At 40.7% G+C, this 19,043-nt stretch overlaps 2 protein-coding genes across 2 annotated transcripts in view; both read left to right on the top strand.

The window, feature by feature from the left end:
• The first annotated feature begins 456 nt into the window (after positions 1–456).
• LOC306966411 (tumor necrosis factor receptor superfamily member 11B-like) lies at positions 457–8,933 on the top strand. Its single transcript, XM_079561173.1, has 6 exons — positions 457–581; positions 5,101–5,325; positions 5,553–5,697; positions 6,705–6,911; positions 7,981–8,202; positions 8,274–8,933. Exons 1-6 carry the CDS (start codon positions 534–536, stop codon positions 8,666–8,668), a joined length of 1,242 nt encoding a protein of 413 aa, XP_079417299.1. The 5' UTR covers positions 457–533; the 3' UTR covers positions 8,669–8,933.
• Positions 8,934–11,300: 2,367 nt separating this feature from the next.
• LOC306967352 (F-actin-uncapping protein LRRC16A-like) overlaps positions 11,301–19,043 on the top strand; it is a 46,222-nt gene continuing 38,479 nt past the window's right edge. The window contains exons 1-2 of the mRNA XM_079562341.1: positions 11,301–11,673; positions 16,123–16,220. Of these exons, the coding sequence (XP_079418467.1) occupies positions 11,634–11,673; positions 16,123–16,220 (138 nt within the window). The 5' untranslated portion in view covers positions 11,301–11,633. The remainder of the gene's footprint in view (positions 11,674–16,122; positions 16,221–19,043) is intronic.

The raw sequence follows: 19,043 nt of genomic DNA, 5'->3' as shown, positions 1-19,043 counted from the left end.
GAATACACACCAGAGCCAAAGAAAAAGGCGGGAATAAGGAGGAGGAAGTTTCATGCCTAAAGACACAATGGTTGTAGGCCTCCTTCTCACACTTCATAAATGAATCTGTCCCACCAAATTGATCAATTATTTAATAGCTCCTGCTTCAACACATTTGGTAACTTGTTTTTCCCGAATCTGCTCTCAAATACCTGTCTTTGGAAATAGTTTTAAAACTTCCCTTCCTGGACATTGTTCACAGCCTATTACGCTGAATAAAAGTTGCGCTACTCTTGCCAATGCCGTTAAAAGCTTCTGTTAGAAATCTTTGTCCCCCTCCTTTGTGTCTAAGCGTGTCCCACCTTCAACACGCAACTAATCCGCGTTGCCCAGATGCAGCTGGCTGGGATGCGGAGGTTTATTTTTAGTCGTGATGAAAGCAGGCAAAGCGGTGGGTGTGCGAAAGCCCTCCCTGCGCTGTTCACCCCTCGTCCAGTGTATAAGAGCGGATCCGTGATGGAGACTCTATCTCAGTTGACTTTTACGCAGTGGAGATGAGCGCGCGGACTTACAGATCCAACCCAACCATGAAAGTGATAGTGGTAAGTCACATTTCATTATTATTATTTTTTAACAATACGCCATTCATTTTAAAAGCTGGTTGTCTATGCGCATTCAGCGTGTCGGAGTTTGTAGAAAAACAATAATTAAAAAAAAAAACGTACGTGCTCTCTCGCGTTTTGAGCGCCACATGAGCTTATTTCAATGTGATTTGTTTTATGGCTCGGTACGGCGTTGGGAACACGACTGAAGATGGTTACGAACACACGTGCCCATGTCACTGTGACGTTGTTATTGTGAAACTTAATGGCGTAATTTGCCTTTACTCACTTTGCCGTCGCTTTATCAACCACTTGCACTGTGACTAAGCCTGCACTGCTAATACTGACATTTTTCTTATTATAGTATGTTTATTTTTTTTATTTTTTGCCCCTTAAAGTTTTTGGTAGTCATTGTATATAAGATACCTCTATTTAGTATTTAATTGTTTGCATATTTCCTGTCTATTCTGCACATTCTGAGTGTTTCTGAGAGCTCAAGTGAATTTCGCCATAGTGAGATCAATAAAGGCTTATCTTATACATGGCCTGTGTATTTGGGATTAGCCTGTTTGTTTAAAAGCATGAATGAATGGATTTAAATATTTTCAGAAAGTACAATATCAACTGGGTCATCAGCTGTGTGTCATCCCCTGCTACATGGATGACACACAGCTCTACCTTTCCATCAAGCCCACAATCGCCCCCCCCCCCATTCATTCTATCTATCTATCTATCTATCTATCTATCTATCTATCTATCTATCTATCTATCTATCTATCTATCTATCTATCTATCTATCTATCTATCTATCTATCTATCTATCTATCGGGTGAGGAAGACTTATATATATGTATGCATGTGTAATGGCTTTAGGGTTGTTATCGCCCTAGGATCTAAGATTTGAGTATGGCATGGAGCCAGTGGGTTTAATTTATCTCTGACCTTTTCTCTTGTTGTTCTTTTACTTCCCAGTACTGTCTTTATATGGGTAGCTCTGCCGTCTGCATTTGCATGTTGTGTTGTGCTGTGCAGGTTTTGCATACATTGGCTTATATCTGGCAGCAGATCACGAAGCATATACTAGCGGCATGTCCTTTGTACTTTCTGAAGTTTGTAAAGTTAAAGCTTGGTTGTCTTTATGCTTCACAATATAATATGACTCATTTACCGACTTCTCCATAGGCTTTTCTTTAATTAAGGGATATTTAAAAACATGAACTTATGTTACAAATATCAACCCAGACTAGATAAGGATATGCTTTGTCCCTGAGTCCGTGCACATGTGAACTTTTCCGTGTCACCTGCATGCTTCACACATGTGGTTATTCCCGGAGTCCTTAAGCTCATTTCCTGGACAGTGATTGAATTCAAGTCATTTTATCAGCTAGTCAAAATAGGAAGGCAAATTTTAAAAGCTATCAATAGACAACATCTATCTTGTATTAGTACTTCTGTTCTCTCTGTCAATGGCATCATTCAGCCTCGTGTTTGATGGTTTGCGCCACAACGACTTCCCCAAACTCCTCTGTCCCTGCCCTGTGTGTTTTGCCTAAAGACCAGTACTCAGCAGGTGAAGTGAGGAAGTCAGAACAGCCGTCAGACAAAGAGAGGCGTGTGAGGATCAACAAACAAGTCCAAACGTTTAGCTTTACCTGTGGAAGTTACGGTCAACTTCCTCTTTTGGATCAACAGTGGCCCTGATAACAGCGCTTTGTGAGGCGTATGTTTTTGAGACTGTTTTAATTGGTCTTGCATGTCTCGCATGTGTGCAAGGTGTAACAGTGGAAATCAGTAGTGGAGACAATTCTGTACAATTTATCATTATTCAAACAAATTGTGACTTTATTTCCCTCTGATCAGTTCCATGTGACACCTTATTTGTTCAGTTTATATAAATTAAACGGATCATTTTGAATCAAATAAATGTTAACTTTTTTTTGCTATTTGACCCATGAAGATCTTAGTTGTGGTTAAAAAAAACTGTGGTAGAAGTCAATCACAGTGCATTTGTGTGACATGTGCTATGGAGTGACACTAGACACACACGCATGTGCACACACCAACACGCAGGAGCTGGAATCCCCCTGAAGACCACCTGCGCTCCACTGTTAACTGAAGCCATGTGCCTCTGGATAACTGCTCTAACGGGGGTTATTGGCCCTATTTAGTCGTTGATTTATAACTGACTCAGGGCAACATTTTCTTTACTCTTGTAACATGCAAAGGCACTGAACAATGCCTGGATTTAGAAAGCTTTACACAGATCTCTTCAGTCTTAGACACAGTCTGCAAAGCATGTAAACCACACTGCTTACATTGACACAGTTGAGATGCCTTATTCACAGTTCACTGTCAGGGCTCGTTTTGTGCTTGACTAAACACTGTATCAGGCTAAATTACTCGTGCTATTCATACATTTTCTAGAACATGAGTAATACAATTTGAAGCCTGACTATCACTCTCTCTTTTTGTTTGCTGATGTAATTATTGACGCGACTGCGTAAAGCGCTTTTGGCCACTTTTGTCACGTAAATAAAATACAAATAAGCTTCCATTCCACCACACATGTTGCACTCTTGATGATGCTCGCAGTAGTTATGTCAGTGGTCACTGGTTACTGTGTAATTGGGGTTTGCTGTGGGCAGCCAAAAGGCGGTTAAGCAGCAGCTTCTTTAGCAAGAACAAGTGTGAAAAAGTCAGTGACTCCCTATCTCCAGACACATGCCTTTATTGACTAAATTTATTGACTAAATGTATTGACTAAATTAGTAAATATTAAGAACATTTGCATTTTCCTTTAATTACTGTGTGTCCATCACTTTTTGAAGTTAAAAAGAATTAAAGACATTGTAGTAAAATGTAGACCCTCTTCTCTTTGAAATTGATTGGATGTGGTCTGAGGGCTTAATAGTGTGTATATACTTCTTCATTTAAAGCGCAGTACTTTGATTACTGACTTGATTCCTGCTGAGGCCACCCATGTTACAAACAAACACACAGAGCTGCTCTGCTTCTCTGGATCAAAGACTTTTACCAAATGTTAGACCAAAGGTCGATAGGTTTTGCCGGAAAAACCGCTGCTCTGGCCAAGCTGTTTGAAGCTTCAAGGTTTCTGTCGTGGTGAAAGCCATGCATCTATTTTTATCTATTTCAATGGCTGTGATTACTGAAAATAGAGTGAAGCTAAACTACTACTTAATGTTGTCTAATGTATGACATTGTGTCAATAAATTATGATTTTGAACTAAATGACTGTTACAGCTCACAAACCATCGTGCAAAAGAAATGTCCAAAGGAGAAGCCACAAGCCTCTCTTTGCACAACCAAATTAGAGGAACAATATCAATATATTATTTAATGATGCATTTGGTGACAGATGATTCATTTCCCAAGGCTGAACAGCCCTTGATTCCTTTTCATACATACATTTGTATCCTTTGTATAGACAGGGCTTTGTTGTGGCCACAGAAGGTACAGAGATGAATGCAGACAATGGTGTTCGGTGAATAAACTATGCCATAGAGAGCTGTGTTTTGTATTGTGGTGGCGATGGGGAATGCCCAGTAACCTCCAACAGTTTTCTTTATGAACAGCGGGCAGCAGAGCTGGCCGCAGGATGTACACACTAACACTAAGGGAGGCCGTAACTGGATCTGAATTCAAGGCAAAAATGCACTCCGGCACTGTGGCACATTCCTGCTCTGCCTCATGCACATCAACTATGTTTGGTTAATATAACCATATCAATTCATTCAGAGAAAGACGCTCAACAATCTGGTGAAAACACTAACCACAAGTTGCACACACAAGCCATGGACAGACTATTGTTAGTTTGTCCAAGCAGCACACATGCCTCTGGGCTGATGGGGAAGTCCGTCGAGCCGAGGCTGAAGGTTGCATGGCCTGTTGTGTCACACATCTGGCCCACATGTGGCCCAGGACAGCTGCATGGCCTCACGTCAAACATGCCCTGCAACTGATAGCTACACTTTAGGTTTGGAGTTGCATTTGGGGTTTCTGCTCGATGATGATACATGGGCTTGTTTTTGAGGCAATAGCTACATACGTCCGTCTCAGATCATCTGTAAAGGCCACCCACTCTTCACATCAGCCATACTGGGCTGCTTTTTGGAACACGGCATAAGGGTGCGGTGTGCTCCTGTTCAAAGCAGTTCAAAGGCAGTCACTCATACAGTCATTCAGCCAAGTACTTTAAGTATAGATAGATAGATAGATAGATAGATAGATAGATAGATAGATAGATAGATAGATAGATAGATAGATAGATAGATAGATAGATAGATAGATAGATAGATAGATAGATAGATAGATAGATAGATAGATAAAGAAAACATTTTGTTGGTCCACTAGGATCTTCATTGAACTGGACTATCTCTCTTCTTTTCCTGGAACAGTTCATTCCAAAAACCATCCGACCATGCTCTCAACATGAGCCAAGTGTGTGATTGCTTTTACTAAAGATGCTGTCAGCCTGAGTTGAACCCTCCTCTTGTTACAGCTCTTCACGGCGTCTCTGTCCTGGGCGTTCCAGCAGCAGGAGAGACCCAAATACCAGCACTGGGACCCGGTGACCTCTGACCCCCTGCTGTGTGACCAGTGTCCTCCAGGCACCGCAGTAAAGAACCACTGTACAGCACACACTCAAACTGAGTGCCAGCCCTGTCCGGACCGGCACTTCACCAAAAACTGGCACTGGGGAGAAAAGTGCCAACACTGCACAGCTGTAAGCATCTCGTTTTCTGCATTCTGTCTCTGAAGCTTTTAAACAGCATTGCTTTATACCAAACAGCATAGTTCTCAAAATGTATAAACTTAACACTGACAAAGGATGTAGCCTATTGATAGACCTTGTTCTTTTTTTTGTAATAACGTAATACAAAATACCACAAGTAAAAATGTAGATAACTTAACTGTACATTGTAATGGCAGTGTTTTTCTTGCTGGATACAGGTGTGTAAGGAGAGGCAGCTCGTGAAGCAACAGTGCAACAGCACACACGACCAGCTGTGTGAGTGCGCGCCAGGGTTCCATCTAGAGGTGGAGTTCTGTATCGCACATACCACGTGTCCCCCAGGATTTGGCGCAACAGCTTTAGGTAAAAACAAATATTGCATCACTTAATCTAACACAATTCACAAAAAACATAATGTTATTGGTGAGAAACAACAGGGGCTTACAGGATACATATAATATAAATTAAAACATCCAAGGTTGGTAATCTGGTGGAAAATCAAATTTGTTGCATTACATATTCTGCATACTGTGTTTGTTACAACCACGTAATTTAACAATATTAAACTGAGTTACTTTTTCTCTTACATCTTGCATCATGGCACTTCCCCTGACCTCCTTGTCTTCAGACCAAATGATGAGGCAGTATTTTCCAGAAGCCAGACCACAGTGAACCCCCACAGAGCTGACGCTACAGAAAGCGTTTCCATACATTCCTCTGATCTATCATCTCACATAAACCCAGTGTCCTGCTGTAGACGTGATGCAGACGTGAGGGGCATTCCCCTCCTGCATCCAAGTCCTGTTCATTATGTAATCCATGAGCTGTGGTCAGGATTCAGAACCACAGAATGTTTGAAAAATCTATTCAGTCTTCCAGAGACCGATTTATGGAGCCACATTGTTTCTCACTTTACGAAGTTTATGTTGCAACACATCAGAACTGCAGATACAACTAATCAGACATTACTGCACATTGATTTTCTACATTTTAATATACATCATAGATCAAACTCATACAGTTTGACAATTAAGTCGTGTTGTGATCAGTGCATCTTTCGCAGCCCTTAAGGCTTTGCTGATCTAACACTGGCCACTCACACGATCATGTGTGAACAATAAAATGATGTGATCTGAAATGTGCAAATACAGCCACACTGTTTATGAAATCCTTCACAGAATGGAGTGAACTGCGCATTTCTGTTTTTTCAATGGCCCTGTCTTCTTTAAGAAAATCTGTGTTTTTGTTGCACTTATCTATTACATTAAAAATGAAATATGGCCATGACTGGAAATAGTCTTGGCTGTGACTAGATTATTGATGTAAGTTTATGTCAGCCACTAAAAGGAGGATTTTTTATCCTTTTGCAGGTACCGCACTGAGTGACACCATGTGTGAGCGTTGTCCAGCGGGACACTTCTCTGCCTCACACTCATCCACAGAGCCGTGCAGACCTCATAGAAACTGCTCCAGCCTGGGACTGAAGACTCTTCAATGGGGGACGTCTTCTATGGACAGTGTCTGTGATCAGGACAAGACACTGGACTGTTATCACCACCACTCTCTGTGCCACACTGGTGAGTTCACTTTGCCGCATGTCCTGTCTCCAATGCTGCCACATAACAGCGCAAACATTCACACTTTGAGCATTCATTTCTTGGTATAAAGTCCCACAGTCAACACCATAAAAACTGAAATTATTTTAGACATGGCCGTTTTCATTCCTCCAGGCAGGGGATTTCCTTGGTCAGATTTGTTCCTTCCTTTTCCAACATTTTTTGCACGTCAGAAAACCAAACTGTGAGAAAAAAGTAAATGCTTTCGTGGGATGTGTGTGTACCCCTCTCATAATAAGCCATGGTGAATCAATTAGTGACTAAACTGTCACATCCTCCATCTACAATAACAGAGGAAACTGAGTCAATCAATTTAAACACAGAGCGAGCTGCAGAGCCTTTGTTACTCACTCCCTGACAGTGGCAGATGATGACAATTTATCTGAAAGCACAACCTCAAAAATGATGCTGGATTCTTGATGTCTGAGCAACTACTACTGCAAGTACATTGACAGAAAAGACCCCTTGTCTGAAATACATGGCCACTAAAGTCCACTCCTAATTAGTTGTTAACCCTGTATGTCACTTCATATCAAACCTAAAGTCACAACTGCTGTTGAGCCAGTTGATCAATCGTAAAGCTCCTTGTATATACTGTTGCTGTTACTGTATACTGTTTCTGTAGTGGCACGGTGGGGTGGAGTGGTTTGCGCTCTTGCCTCCCAGCCTGAAGATCCCTGGTTCAGTTCCTGGAGCGTGGGGGCCTTTCTGTTTTTTCCTCCCTCATGTCTGGATGGGTTTCCTCCGGGTGGTCCGGTTTACCCCATCAACCAAAAACTTGTACAATAGGGGAATCCTCCAGCAGTGATTCTGTTTGACATCTGGAGATGGACACCACACATGGCTGCCCACTGCTCCATAGTGGTTGCTTGAGAGGCATCAAAGGCTGGGTCAAATGCAGAGGACACAGTTCTATCCACAGTTGCTCTATAGTGCCAGAAAAAGCACCCTGGGCTACGGTGAACAGCGTACTGTGTAAAAAAAGTACTAGAATATATTAAGAATTATAATAATATTTTTTTCTCCACAGATGTGACACTGTGTGAAGAAGCAGCCTTTGAGTCGCTGTCCTCTCTGCGGCTTTCTTCTGTGCCCCTAGAAAGGATCTTGGAGCACCTACCTGGGCGCAGAGTGGACCATAAGAGCTTAGAGCGTCTAAAGAAGTCCTGCTCTCCTCAGCAGCAGGTCCTGCAGCTGCTGAGGCTGTGGAGGGAGCAGAACAAGGACCAGAGCAAACTCAGTGTCATTCAAGGTACACTCAGCAAATACAGTGTAATGGTATGAATTAAATTGGCCTGGTTGACACTAGTACTGTATTGTCAGGTGTCAACCTTTGTGAGAGGAAGTTCTTGCGCTGCAGTGGACTGAAGAACATGACCCTGCATGACCTACTGCTGATACGGGACAGTCTCCCAGGGGCCAGGGTCCCACAGGAGGCTATCCTGGCCGTGGTTCAGACCTGCTCTCCTCGACAGTTCCTGCTGCAGCTGCTCCACCTCTGGAAGACTCTCAACTCTGAGCTGGACCTGGCCAAAGGACTGACTCGCAGCCTCAGAGTCCTGCGCAGCCAGGGGGCGCCACGGCATCTGCTCAAAGGCCTCAGGAAAATCAGACAGATTATAGGAAACACCTCAGCTCACAAGATCTACAAGAAGATGTTTGTAAACATGCTCCAGGATGAATCCTGCTTCAAAAACCATAAAACTTTGAATGAATAATGAACTGATATTAGTGTGTGAGTTTGCAAATTTTTTAAACATAAATTTAAAGCAGATGTAAATTCAAAGGACATTTGTTATTTAAAACACATCACTCCTCTTTTGGTATTTTACACCTAAAGTAATGTTCAAATTTGTAATAAAACATCAAAGATGTGTAGAAAAACAGAAGAAATTTTAACCGGATTCTGTGAAAGATTTATTCTATTTAAAATGTAAATAATATGATTTATTTGCAGCAGCTGTATTATAAATGCTTTCTCACTTGGAGAAAAAAATTATTTGGTTTCATAATGAAATACTTTAATGTTCTGTTGTCATTTGCTTTTGTTTGTTGATTTGTTTTGGACTGTGCAAGTAAAGCCTTTCTATTTTTTTATTCTCCAGCTTCTTGAATGTACAAAGAAGTGCAATTGTTTTGTATTTAAATAGGTTTACAATATATAAAGGGCGTGTTGTTGAAAACTGGATTCCAAATGCTGCAAAATTATGAAGAATATTTCTTGTATAGTTTGTATCACATTTATATGAGGAGATGTTTCTTGTAAATATTCTTGATGTACATATTCTGTGAGACAGTCTTTTTTAAGTTTTGTACTTTTTGAACATATTAAAAAAACTTGACTTGACATCAGTATGATTTGTCCCAAATGTTCATGAGGTTTACACTCTGTGGAAAACAGGTCATGAAACTTGTCTGGAACATCTGCTAAAAACGTCTTTAGGGTGTTTTTAGCAGATGTTCACAAGAGTACAGTAGAAGCTTATGGTTTTAGGCAAGATGTTATAAATGAACATTGCAGACATTAAGTGCGATTGCCTTATATAGTCATTATGTGCATTATTTATGCATTTTATGTACTTAAGAATATCTATTATCTAATCTTAAATGAATATCTACTGCGGGAACCAGATGTTTACCTACGCTATGTAAAAAGACACATTTAACCTGACTTAACTTTTACTTTTTTAGGTCAAACAGATATTTCTATTTGTCAAATGCTGGAATTTTCTACACGGGTTTATATTACCTTTTACAAAGCCAAATGGTTACATACATTTTGTTGATCTTTGGAAGCATTGCCATTAAATAGCATAACTTGGGTCAAACGTTTTGGATTTCCTTTCACAAACTTCTCACAATAGTTGACAGGCGTTTTGGTCCATTCTTCCAAACAGAACTGGTGTAAATGAGCCACATTTGTAGGCCACCTTGCCTTTTCAGCTCTGCCTACACATTTCAACTGGGTTGAGATCAGGACTTTGTGTTATCCTTAAGCCACTTTGTAATCAGTTTGGCCATATGCTTTGGGAATTGTCCATTTGGAAGACCCATCTGCGCCCAAGCTTTAACTTCCTGGCTGATGTCTTGAGATGTTGCTCCAGTATTTCCACAGTGTTCTTTCTTCATGCTGTTGCAGTTTTGTGAAGTGCACCAGTCCCTCTTGCAGCAAAACAACCCCACGACATGATGCTGCCACCCCCGTATTTCACAGTTAGGATGGTGTTCTCAGGCTTGCCAGATTCCCCCTTTTTCCTCCAAATGTGACGATGGTCATTATAGCCAACTTTTTTTTTGTCAGACCACAGGATACGTCTCAAAAAAATTAAAGTCTTTATTCTTTTTCATTTGCAAACCCCAAACTGTCTTGTTGATGTTTCTTTTGGAGTAAGGGCTTCTTCCTGGCAGAGCATCCTCTCAGTCCATGTCGGTACAGTACTTGTTTCACTGTGGATAATGATAAACTCTTACAGTTTCTGAATCTTCACCAGGTCTTTTGCATTTGTTCTTGGGTTGATATTCGCATTTTAGACCACATCACGTTCATCTCTGGACACAGAACCCGCCTTCTTTCTTTCTTTCTGAAAAAAATGTAAATAAGAAACACTGAACTTCAAGAAGAGTCAGTCAAGGTGTCAGGTTTCATCCAGTTGTGTTGTATGGCTTGAACTGAAAACTATAGTCTTGAATCATCATCATCATCATCATCATCATCATCATCATCATCATCATCATCATCATCATCATCATCATCATCATCAATTATTATTATTATTATTATTATTATTATTATTATTAGTAGTAGTAGTAGTAGTAGTAGTAGTTGTTGTTGTAGTAGTAGTAGTAGAAGTAGTAGTAGTAGTAGTAGTAGTAGTAGTAGTAGCCTAGTAGTAGTAGTAGTAGTAGTAGTAGTAGTAGTAGTAGTAGTAGTAGTAGTAGTAGTAATAGTAGTCTATCCTCTGGCAAACAACATCCTGCAGGAGTCAACCGCGAGGCAACGATTTTGTTACCCCCTTCTCTGAGAGACTCTGGGCTTGGATCAAATCAATGAAATCAATCAAATGAATGAATGAATGAATGAATGAATGAATGAATGAATGAATGAATGAATGAACATAGTCGGTAACTTGTAGGCTCGTAGTGGCATAACCTGCAAAGTATTTTACAGTTAAACAACGCTCCCTGCTCCTGTGTATGGTCGGCTGTTGTCCACTAGAGGTCACTGGCAGTCTATCAAACGCACTGCGTCCCATTCTCCCCTGTCAGAGCTGTACTCCGCCTCCCGCTGCCACGCCACGCCGCTCTGTATCGCCTGCTCTCCGGCTGTCGCATCAGCGCATAGGGAGGGGCTCCGCTCACAACTATTGGCTGGCATTGGATTAGCCACAGATTTACGGGAGAGCCACGACCGGGGAGGATGAGCGCGAGCAGTGGTCTTTTCATGTCGCTTGCGCACAGTGATTCAAGATGATTTTAAGAAAAAAATAGAGGTACTCCCTCATTTTCTCTCTGCGCGTACAATTGGAGAAACAAAGAAGTGGCGATGCGCGCACACTCACGAGGAATCCCTGTCAGGACACCGCTGAAGGAGTGGAGCATGTAACAGAGAACCTACCTGACACCGTTGAGGCTGCTCAGTGTGCTCTCTAAACCCTTTTGCAGTTTTGGATTTACCGTGTGGACATGGCCGAGGAAGTGTCAGAAGTCCCCAAAGAGCTCGTGGGTAAGGCAAAGCATGCGATTTGAAGCCATGTGTCTCCCTTGCGACAATGACTGTCCTCTGTGGTAGGTTGGAATAGTGCACACATGTCTGAAATGAACCTCATTCATAAATTATTGTAGCCTGTGAGGGGCAATGTTGTTACTTTGGGTATTCATTGATGCAACAGACACGCTTTGTGTATGGCCCCTTTCTTTTTGACTATTTTCTCATCTATGTCGCTGTTCTCGTGAAGTATTTACAACCCTTACTCAGTCTTTGGACCCGCCACATAAACTCTTGAGTCACTGTTGCATGATCTGACGTCTATATTAGGAGAAAATCTAAATAGTTTACATGACAGCATGAGGCCAGTCATTCCCAAGTGCACACAACTTCCAGAGACATTTCCACAGTGCAGCCACATTCCTGTCACATCTCAAGTCTATAGATTAGCAACTCTCATAATGTTTTTAGGGCTCTGTGGCTCTCACTGAGACTCTCTGTTTAGTAAAATAGTTGTTGGTTTGACACCTCAGTGCAATGTTGAACAAGCTGTTACTCCTGACCTCCCCTGTCCTTCTCTATTTACAAGTCATGACATTGAAGTATACAGTAAAAGTGCAGTATTTTTGAGCAACAGAAAGCACAATAGTCCGTCCATCGTAGTAGCTCAGTTGGCAGGGCATTAGTCTCCTGCGTGGCCCAAAGAAAAGTACCCAGGTCCCACCTCTGCATAGGGGAGAGTGGGGTGGGTTGGGTCACAGAAGACATTTCTTAGCTTTACTTCCAAGGCTTTCAATATTTTTGACAAGATACTGAATATGCAGGACAACGAGTAGATACAATTTTAATTATTGGAATGATTTGACCCAATCCTCCCCCTGGACTGACCCCCAGGGAAGGTTGGGTCAAACTATTCTGAATGGCAGACACTCACATTTATCCATGACAGGATGACATCTTATATCATTCTTATCATTTATTTGGTGTTATCGTTATACATAGAAAACCTTTTTATTTTATATATTTCTTATTTTACAAAAAACAGTAAACCGTAGTGTTATTGTACTTGAATCACTGAACCACTAAGATATACAGGGAACATGATGGATGCAGCAGACCTGTCAGTATCTCCTACAGATAAAGGGGCATCTGTCATGAGAAAAACGGTCTCTGGATTAATAATTTCAAATAACGTCTTCCTTGTCTGGGTTTGCAAACAAAACCAAAGAAGATCCACAATAACAGAAATAAACCATCCACCACTTCTTCAGTCAGTCTTCAGAGTTGGGGACTTCATGTATACCAGGTTTCAAGGATGAAATGCTTGGGACATCAATGTCTTCTGTATGTCCCAACGGTCCCCAGTCGGTCATGTTAGAAGCTTTACCATCCAGCCAAAAAACACATTTAGTCAATGGTTAAGAACCTACTTAGGCCTAGTGAAAGCTGACTCACATTTGACAACCCTCGAGCATCCATAAACAGTAAATGACATCACTCTCTGTGACCAGGACCTCCAGTTTAGCCTGGTCTCTCCAAAACACCTCCCCATGACCCAACCCACACTGCCCTACTCTTTGTGTGTTGTTGTGTGTCATTGTGTCCTCCTTGAGCCAGATATTTATCCAAGCTGGATTTTTTTTTTTTCATTACAGCCAGTAGACATGATGACTTGACAATGTAAAGAAGTAAGAGGGAACTGTCTATGCTGTGTACCCTGTTTTCTACTGTTATCAACTGCCTTAATATGATGTGGCGAGTCATTCACTCATCACACTGACATGTGAGTGGAATTATTTGGGTTGGAGATTTCAAATCTGTGAAGCATCACATGGTAGCGTTATTTAACCTCTTAACCCCCACATGAACCAAGCACATTTTTCTCCAGTTTGGCATTACCCATATCTCAAAAGTGACCAATAGACAACAAAAAACCGTTTTTGGTTTTGTTGGTCTTGGCTTTCAAATGAGGCGCTACACAGGTCTATTGGCTGTACGCTCCAGTCGAGAAGCTTTTAGACTTGGGTATAGCTGAACTGGAGAAAATGGGCTCGGTTAAGGCGACATTTAGACAAACTGGTGGATGTAATGTAAACGCAAAGCAATGTTCACATGATGTTGTCCAGCGTAACAAGGTGTAAACCTCCCCTGTTGATAATTGAGTTTCATAAGGCAGTGATCTCATAATCATCTCTGTGGTGTTCTATTTTTTGATTTCTCAAAAGGGAAGTTTGTCACTAAGCATGTAAAATAACCCCTTGTTGGACCCTACAACAACATCGAGTTGATAGGACTAATCCTATTGGATTGACATTGATATAACGGGAAACCAGTTATGTGTGCATTTAGTAATCTTGATTATTTGTGTCAGTAAACAGTCGCTTTATTGCCTTGTAAAGTTTCATAGTTTGTTTGAGTTTTACAAGGCTATAAGACTCTATTACCCCACCCTGCGTATGTGCCAGCTGAAATGTAACCTCTTCTGAGACCCACAACACATGCCACATGGTTCACCGCCAGCAGAAGTACCACTTGTGTCATACCACCTAATCAGCAGTTGGTTCTGGGCTGATTTCCTGTAAAAATAATCTGTATGCGGAGTATTTTCCCTCCCTGTGAGACCAAAATAAATAGCTGGTGCATCACTATTTTAAATATATTTCTAAAATTGTTACATGAAGTTTTCCCCAGTTATAACAAAGCAAGTAATGCACACAAAGAAATCAAACCATATCAAGGAGAAACCTTATACATTCGATTGAAAACACAACTAGCATTTGGCGTACTGAGATTATGAGGTTTGTTGGCAGTTATGCGTGCTTTCTGAAACACAGCCTGCTCCTGTTTACAGACACATGTGCACGCAGACAGACTCAGCTGCTGCACGGAGAGGCGGCTGACCCACTTCTGAGCCCTAAGCCTGCGGAGTCTGGAGGGTTTCTGTGGGCGGCAACAATCAATCTGAACAGCAACTCTAACTTAGCATATGCCCATAAATCACCTCTGTTTATGAGCTAGTCACGCCTACGTATTTGCCCAGTGGTTTGAAATAATATGATTTATTACATTCTGAACCTGTATTGTAAATCTCCTCATGAATAAAGTTGAAATATGATTTGTCAACTTAACTTTAACTGTACACAAAATGTTCATTACCTTGTGATGGCCGATTAAGAGGTCCGTAAATGTACAGGTGGCAAACGACCCATTTATTTTTTATTGTTTATTTGATATGGACGTAACAGTACAATATTTAAAAGGTAAACAATACACATCATCAGTATACGTTTCATACAGTGTTACCATGTGTGCAGCTTTGATTTGACTTCAGCCACTGATTCAGACCTCTGTAAAACTGTTCATGTCAATCTGCAGTTTTGAATAAGTGGGCAGAGAGTTCCTCAGTCTGGATCCATTTGAAGAGAAACTGGACTGTTTTATAATATTTAGTAAATTTAGGATGACTGAGTCTCTGGTGGAGGGTCTGCGTGAGCCCTGATGCCTAACAAACAGAAAACAGCGGCGACACATGACTGTTCAAACGTTTAAAAAACAATTTCAGAGTACTTCAATTTTGGACGTTTTTGAAAGTTAAAAGATTATTTCTATGAATGATGTCACAGTGATCGGTTTTCTGTCAAATAGCTTGACTGCCTGCTTGTACAATGAAGCCACCGGCTTGAGTGTGAACGGGGAGTTTGTGACCAAGACATGACGCAGTGAGACAGATGTGAAAAAATCATTGCGTGCATGTATAACAGGGCGGCCTGAGGGGACAAAAACAATTCAAGTTGGATTGACATTTTTATACACATTTCTGACTTGACTTGGAAATTTAAGGTTGTTATCAAGAATAATTCCAAGATATTTAGTCTTGCTTACTTGAATAATTTCATTGTTTATGCTTACTTCAAAGATGCTGTTAGAAGGGTTTTTTTAAATTTAAATTTCTGCACGTTTAAGTTTAGGTAAGACAACTCGAGCCATTTAGAGATGTTTACTAGGGCAAGTGTCAACTGCTGCGCTGCCAGAGCTAGGGTTTTAGCAGACAGATGGATTGCTGTATCATCTGTGTACAGCTGGCACAGTTGGCACCTTGGCAGCTATCAGTGAGGTCATTGATGTACATTGTGAACAACAGCGGCCCCAGTGCTGATCTTTGAGGAACCCCCATGTTGTTAGGGCAGAGAGCTAACATCACCCATTACCTTAACAATTTTATATTCGATTTTATGTTAGAGAAACTCTTTGTGTCCTTGGGCAAGACTCCTGCACCATACAAGGCTATTGTCTGTGAATGTGGAAGGTGAATGGTTCCTTGATGGAGATTAAAAAAAGTGCTGTACAGTTTGTGACCGCTTTAATCTTTGGCCTATGTTCTCGGGTCTTGATTCAGAACACTACTCTGCCATGTTTCCTGATTTTTAATTCATTTTTGTGTGTGTGTGTGTGTGTGTGTTTGAGCAGACAGTGTGAGGGATGCCGTCGGGAAGAAGGTGAAGCTGTCACTGAGGAGGCGAGTCAAGCTGGAGATCAAAGGAGACAAGACCGAGAACCGCGTCCTGGTGAGTGTAGCGCTGCACATCCAGACTTCACTGCATTACAGAGAACTATTCACTTTTCTACTTTCATCCAAATCTGATCTCCATATTACCACTTCAAAGGTTTGAACCTTTTACCCTCAATAACCTGTTACCTTTGAAATTCTGACTCATTTATAATCTATGCTCCTTATTACCACATAAATCTGTAGCGTATGCCAAAACATCTGCTAATTCAGATTTCATTGCCTTTTTAAAGCCTCGCTAATGCAATCATGTATCAAATGTTACATTTGTTAGTCATCTATTTGTGAGGGATTTGTCACAAGTCACAAGTCTGAGTGGTTTGATTTGTTCTAATTGTAGCAATGTGAATGAGGAAGTTGAACATTTAGGACTTTGTGCTGCTGCAAAACTACTGTAAGTTATAAAGGTAAATAACAGTTATTTTGCGTATTGGACAGCTGAAAGCACCACAGCAGATCAATAAATGTTTACCATAGCATGTGGTACGGCTGTTAAATAATTAAACCTGACGAACCATTAAAATCACACATTCTGCTTTGGCAAAGGAAACTTGTTTGTGCAAGAACGGCTTGTAAATTAGTGTCTGGGCAAGGTCCATAAAGTTTTATAGTGGAATCAGAAAGTTGTGATGAGGACGTGAGAACTTGCACAGTGTGACAAAAGGCTGAATTTAGAGAAGCCTTTTCCAGTTGATTTTACTTTAAGTAACACATCTCCATTAGCCCTAGAGATTTTTTCTTGAGCCCATGGCTTGTCTGTCAACTGGAAAAGGCTTTGTTATAATGGAAACAGTTGCAGCAATGATAAGAACAAAAGTATGAGCCATCTTTGTTCAGTGGATGTACATGGCAGTAAGAATGATCAACCCAACTTGGCTAACACATTATGTTGTTATGTGCTGGCCACTAACTTGTGTAAGTATTTGAGCACAGTGTCGTTTCCTAACGACGGCTTGCTTTCACATTTACAGGTGAAACTCATCTTAAAATGTTAAACTAATATATGACATGCAAAGTGACATTAGTTCGAGCCGTTATTTGTTATAATTTTGATGATGATGATGGCTCACAGTCCATTTTGAAAATAACAATTTCAGAGTACTTCAATTTTGGAAGTTTTCGAAAGTAAAAAGATTATTTCTATGAATGATGTCACAGTGATCGGTATTCTGTCAAATATATATTCTAATTTTCTGAGTTTCACCTGTAAATGCAGTTCTTTGCGGTGTGACCAAGCAGATTATGAGACGTACAATGTTTGTCCTCATTGTTGAAATTGGAATCAGGAAAATGGACTGGTGATAGGTGATTATTCTCTGAATATTCTCTCCAAAATCTCAAAAACCGCAAGCAACAGCTCAGTCCAGAGTCTTCAATATCCATAGAAATAAAGTCAGACCATTATGATCCTATACAGCAGATGCCCTATATTTCAAATTTTAGACAAAGCTATTAAATCTGGGAAGGTTCAAGATCTTCAATTATCAGATTGTATTGTCAGCTCTCGATTAGTTTTAGCTACAGCAAATATTTTCCTTCCATTGTTATGAGAAATTCATATTACTTCATTGTTCATTCACACTGGAAGGTCTTTTTTTGCAACCCTAATCTATCTGGTCTTGAGACTGTCAAAATAATACAATGTCCTGTGAACCCTGTGTCTGGATTTGTGTCTAAAAGAGTCCGAATCTGTGCTGTACGACGTTTGTCCTCGGAATATGAAAATACTTTGCAACTTTGTGGAGACTCGGCGCACAGAGAACCAGTGTGTATCACAAACCGATGGCAGAACAATGCAGAGCAGTGGGAGTCAGCGCAGGGAAGTGAGGAATTCCAGTGGAGTGCTTGTTTCTGGTATTTCATGCAGACACACACGGGGAGTTTGTATCAGTGCTGCACTTGGCCGCAGCAAACAAATAAACCACTGTTCGTGCCGGAGAAAACCAATTATGATGGAAGGAGCTGTAAGAAAAACAACTTTTCATGGAGAAGTAGGCAATGTCAAAGGTTAGAAAATTGCTTTTTACATTAAGATGCAAGATCTAAAATGTAACAGTAAAGTTATTGAAAGTTGTGCATTTAAGTACCTTTCATTGTCAACTTTTATCTCTGTAATTTATACTCCTATACTCTTTTTTTGCAATCTCAAAACAAATGTGTGAACTCTCTTTTGAAGACATAAAGAAGTTGATCCCCTTCCAAGGCTGTTGCCGTTAAAGCTTAAGTTTTACAATCTTGTATCTTGTATCTTCTATCACAACTAGATACTCAACTGAGCAGGTATCTGTAGTGTCAGAAGTTGGATAAAACCCCACGATGGCATTAAACCTTCCATTATAGTATTTTATACAGAATATATAGTGTTTTATACAGAAAAGTACAATGGAGTTGGTTTGAGTCAAGAGTTCATCCTCAGGAACTCAACATCAATGAACCAAATGTTATTTTGAAAAGAGGAATTCGGTATTGAAATTAGTATTGAGTATCAATCTTTGCCCTTTGTATGAAAATCCGGTTACATTTTCTTTTGTTGATACTTGTTATGCTTATCTTCTGCACTTTATTGCTTCTTATACTGTGTTGCTGTTTCCTCAAATTGAAATGGAAAGATTCGCTTTAGATGCTGCATCAGTCAGGAGTGTGAAGGCAAGCAGACGTATAGGCCTCTTTATTTTCCTGTCACATGCGCTAAAACCTTTTTCCCGCCAAACGTTTGCTCTTTGACTGGATCTCTGTAGCGCCTCGGGCATCTCTGAAGCACTGATGCTGAGACAGTCTTCTCCTGCTTTGAAGAAGACGATGCAAATAACATTCACCCATC

The sequence above is a fragment of the Gobius niger genome (genome assembly GCF_951799975.1).
Source record: "Gobius niger genome assembly, chromosome: 8".
Lineage (NCBI taxonomy): Eukaryota > Metazoa > Chordata > Actinopteri > Gobiiformes > Gobiidae > Gobius > Gobius niger.
Note: the sequence above shows the minus strand (reverse complement) of the source record. Positions and strands in the feature narration are given on the sequence as shown.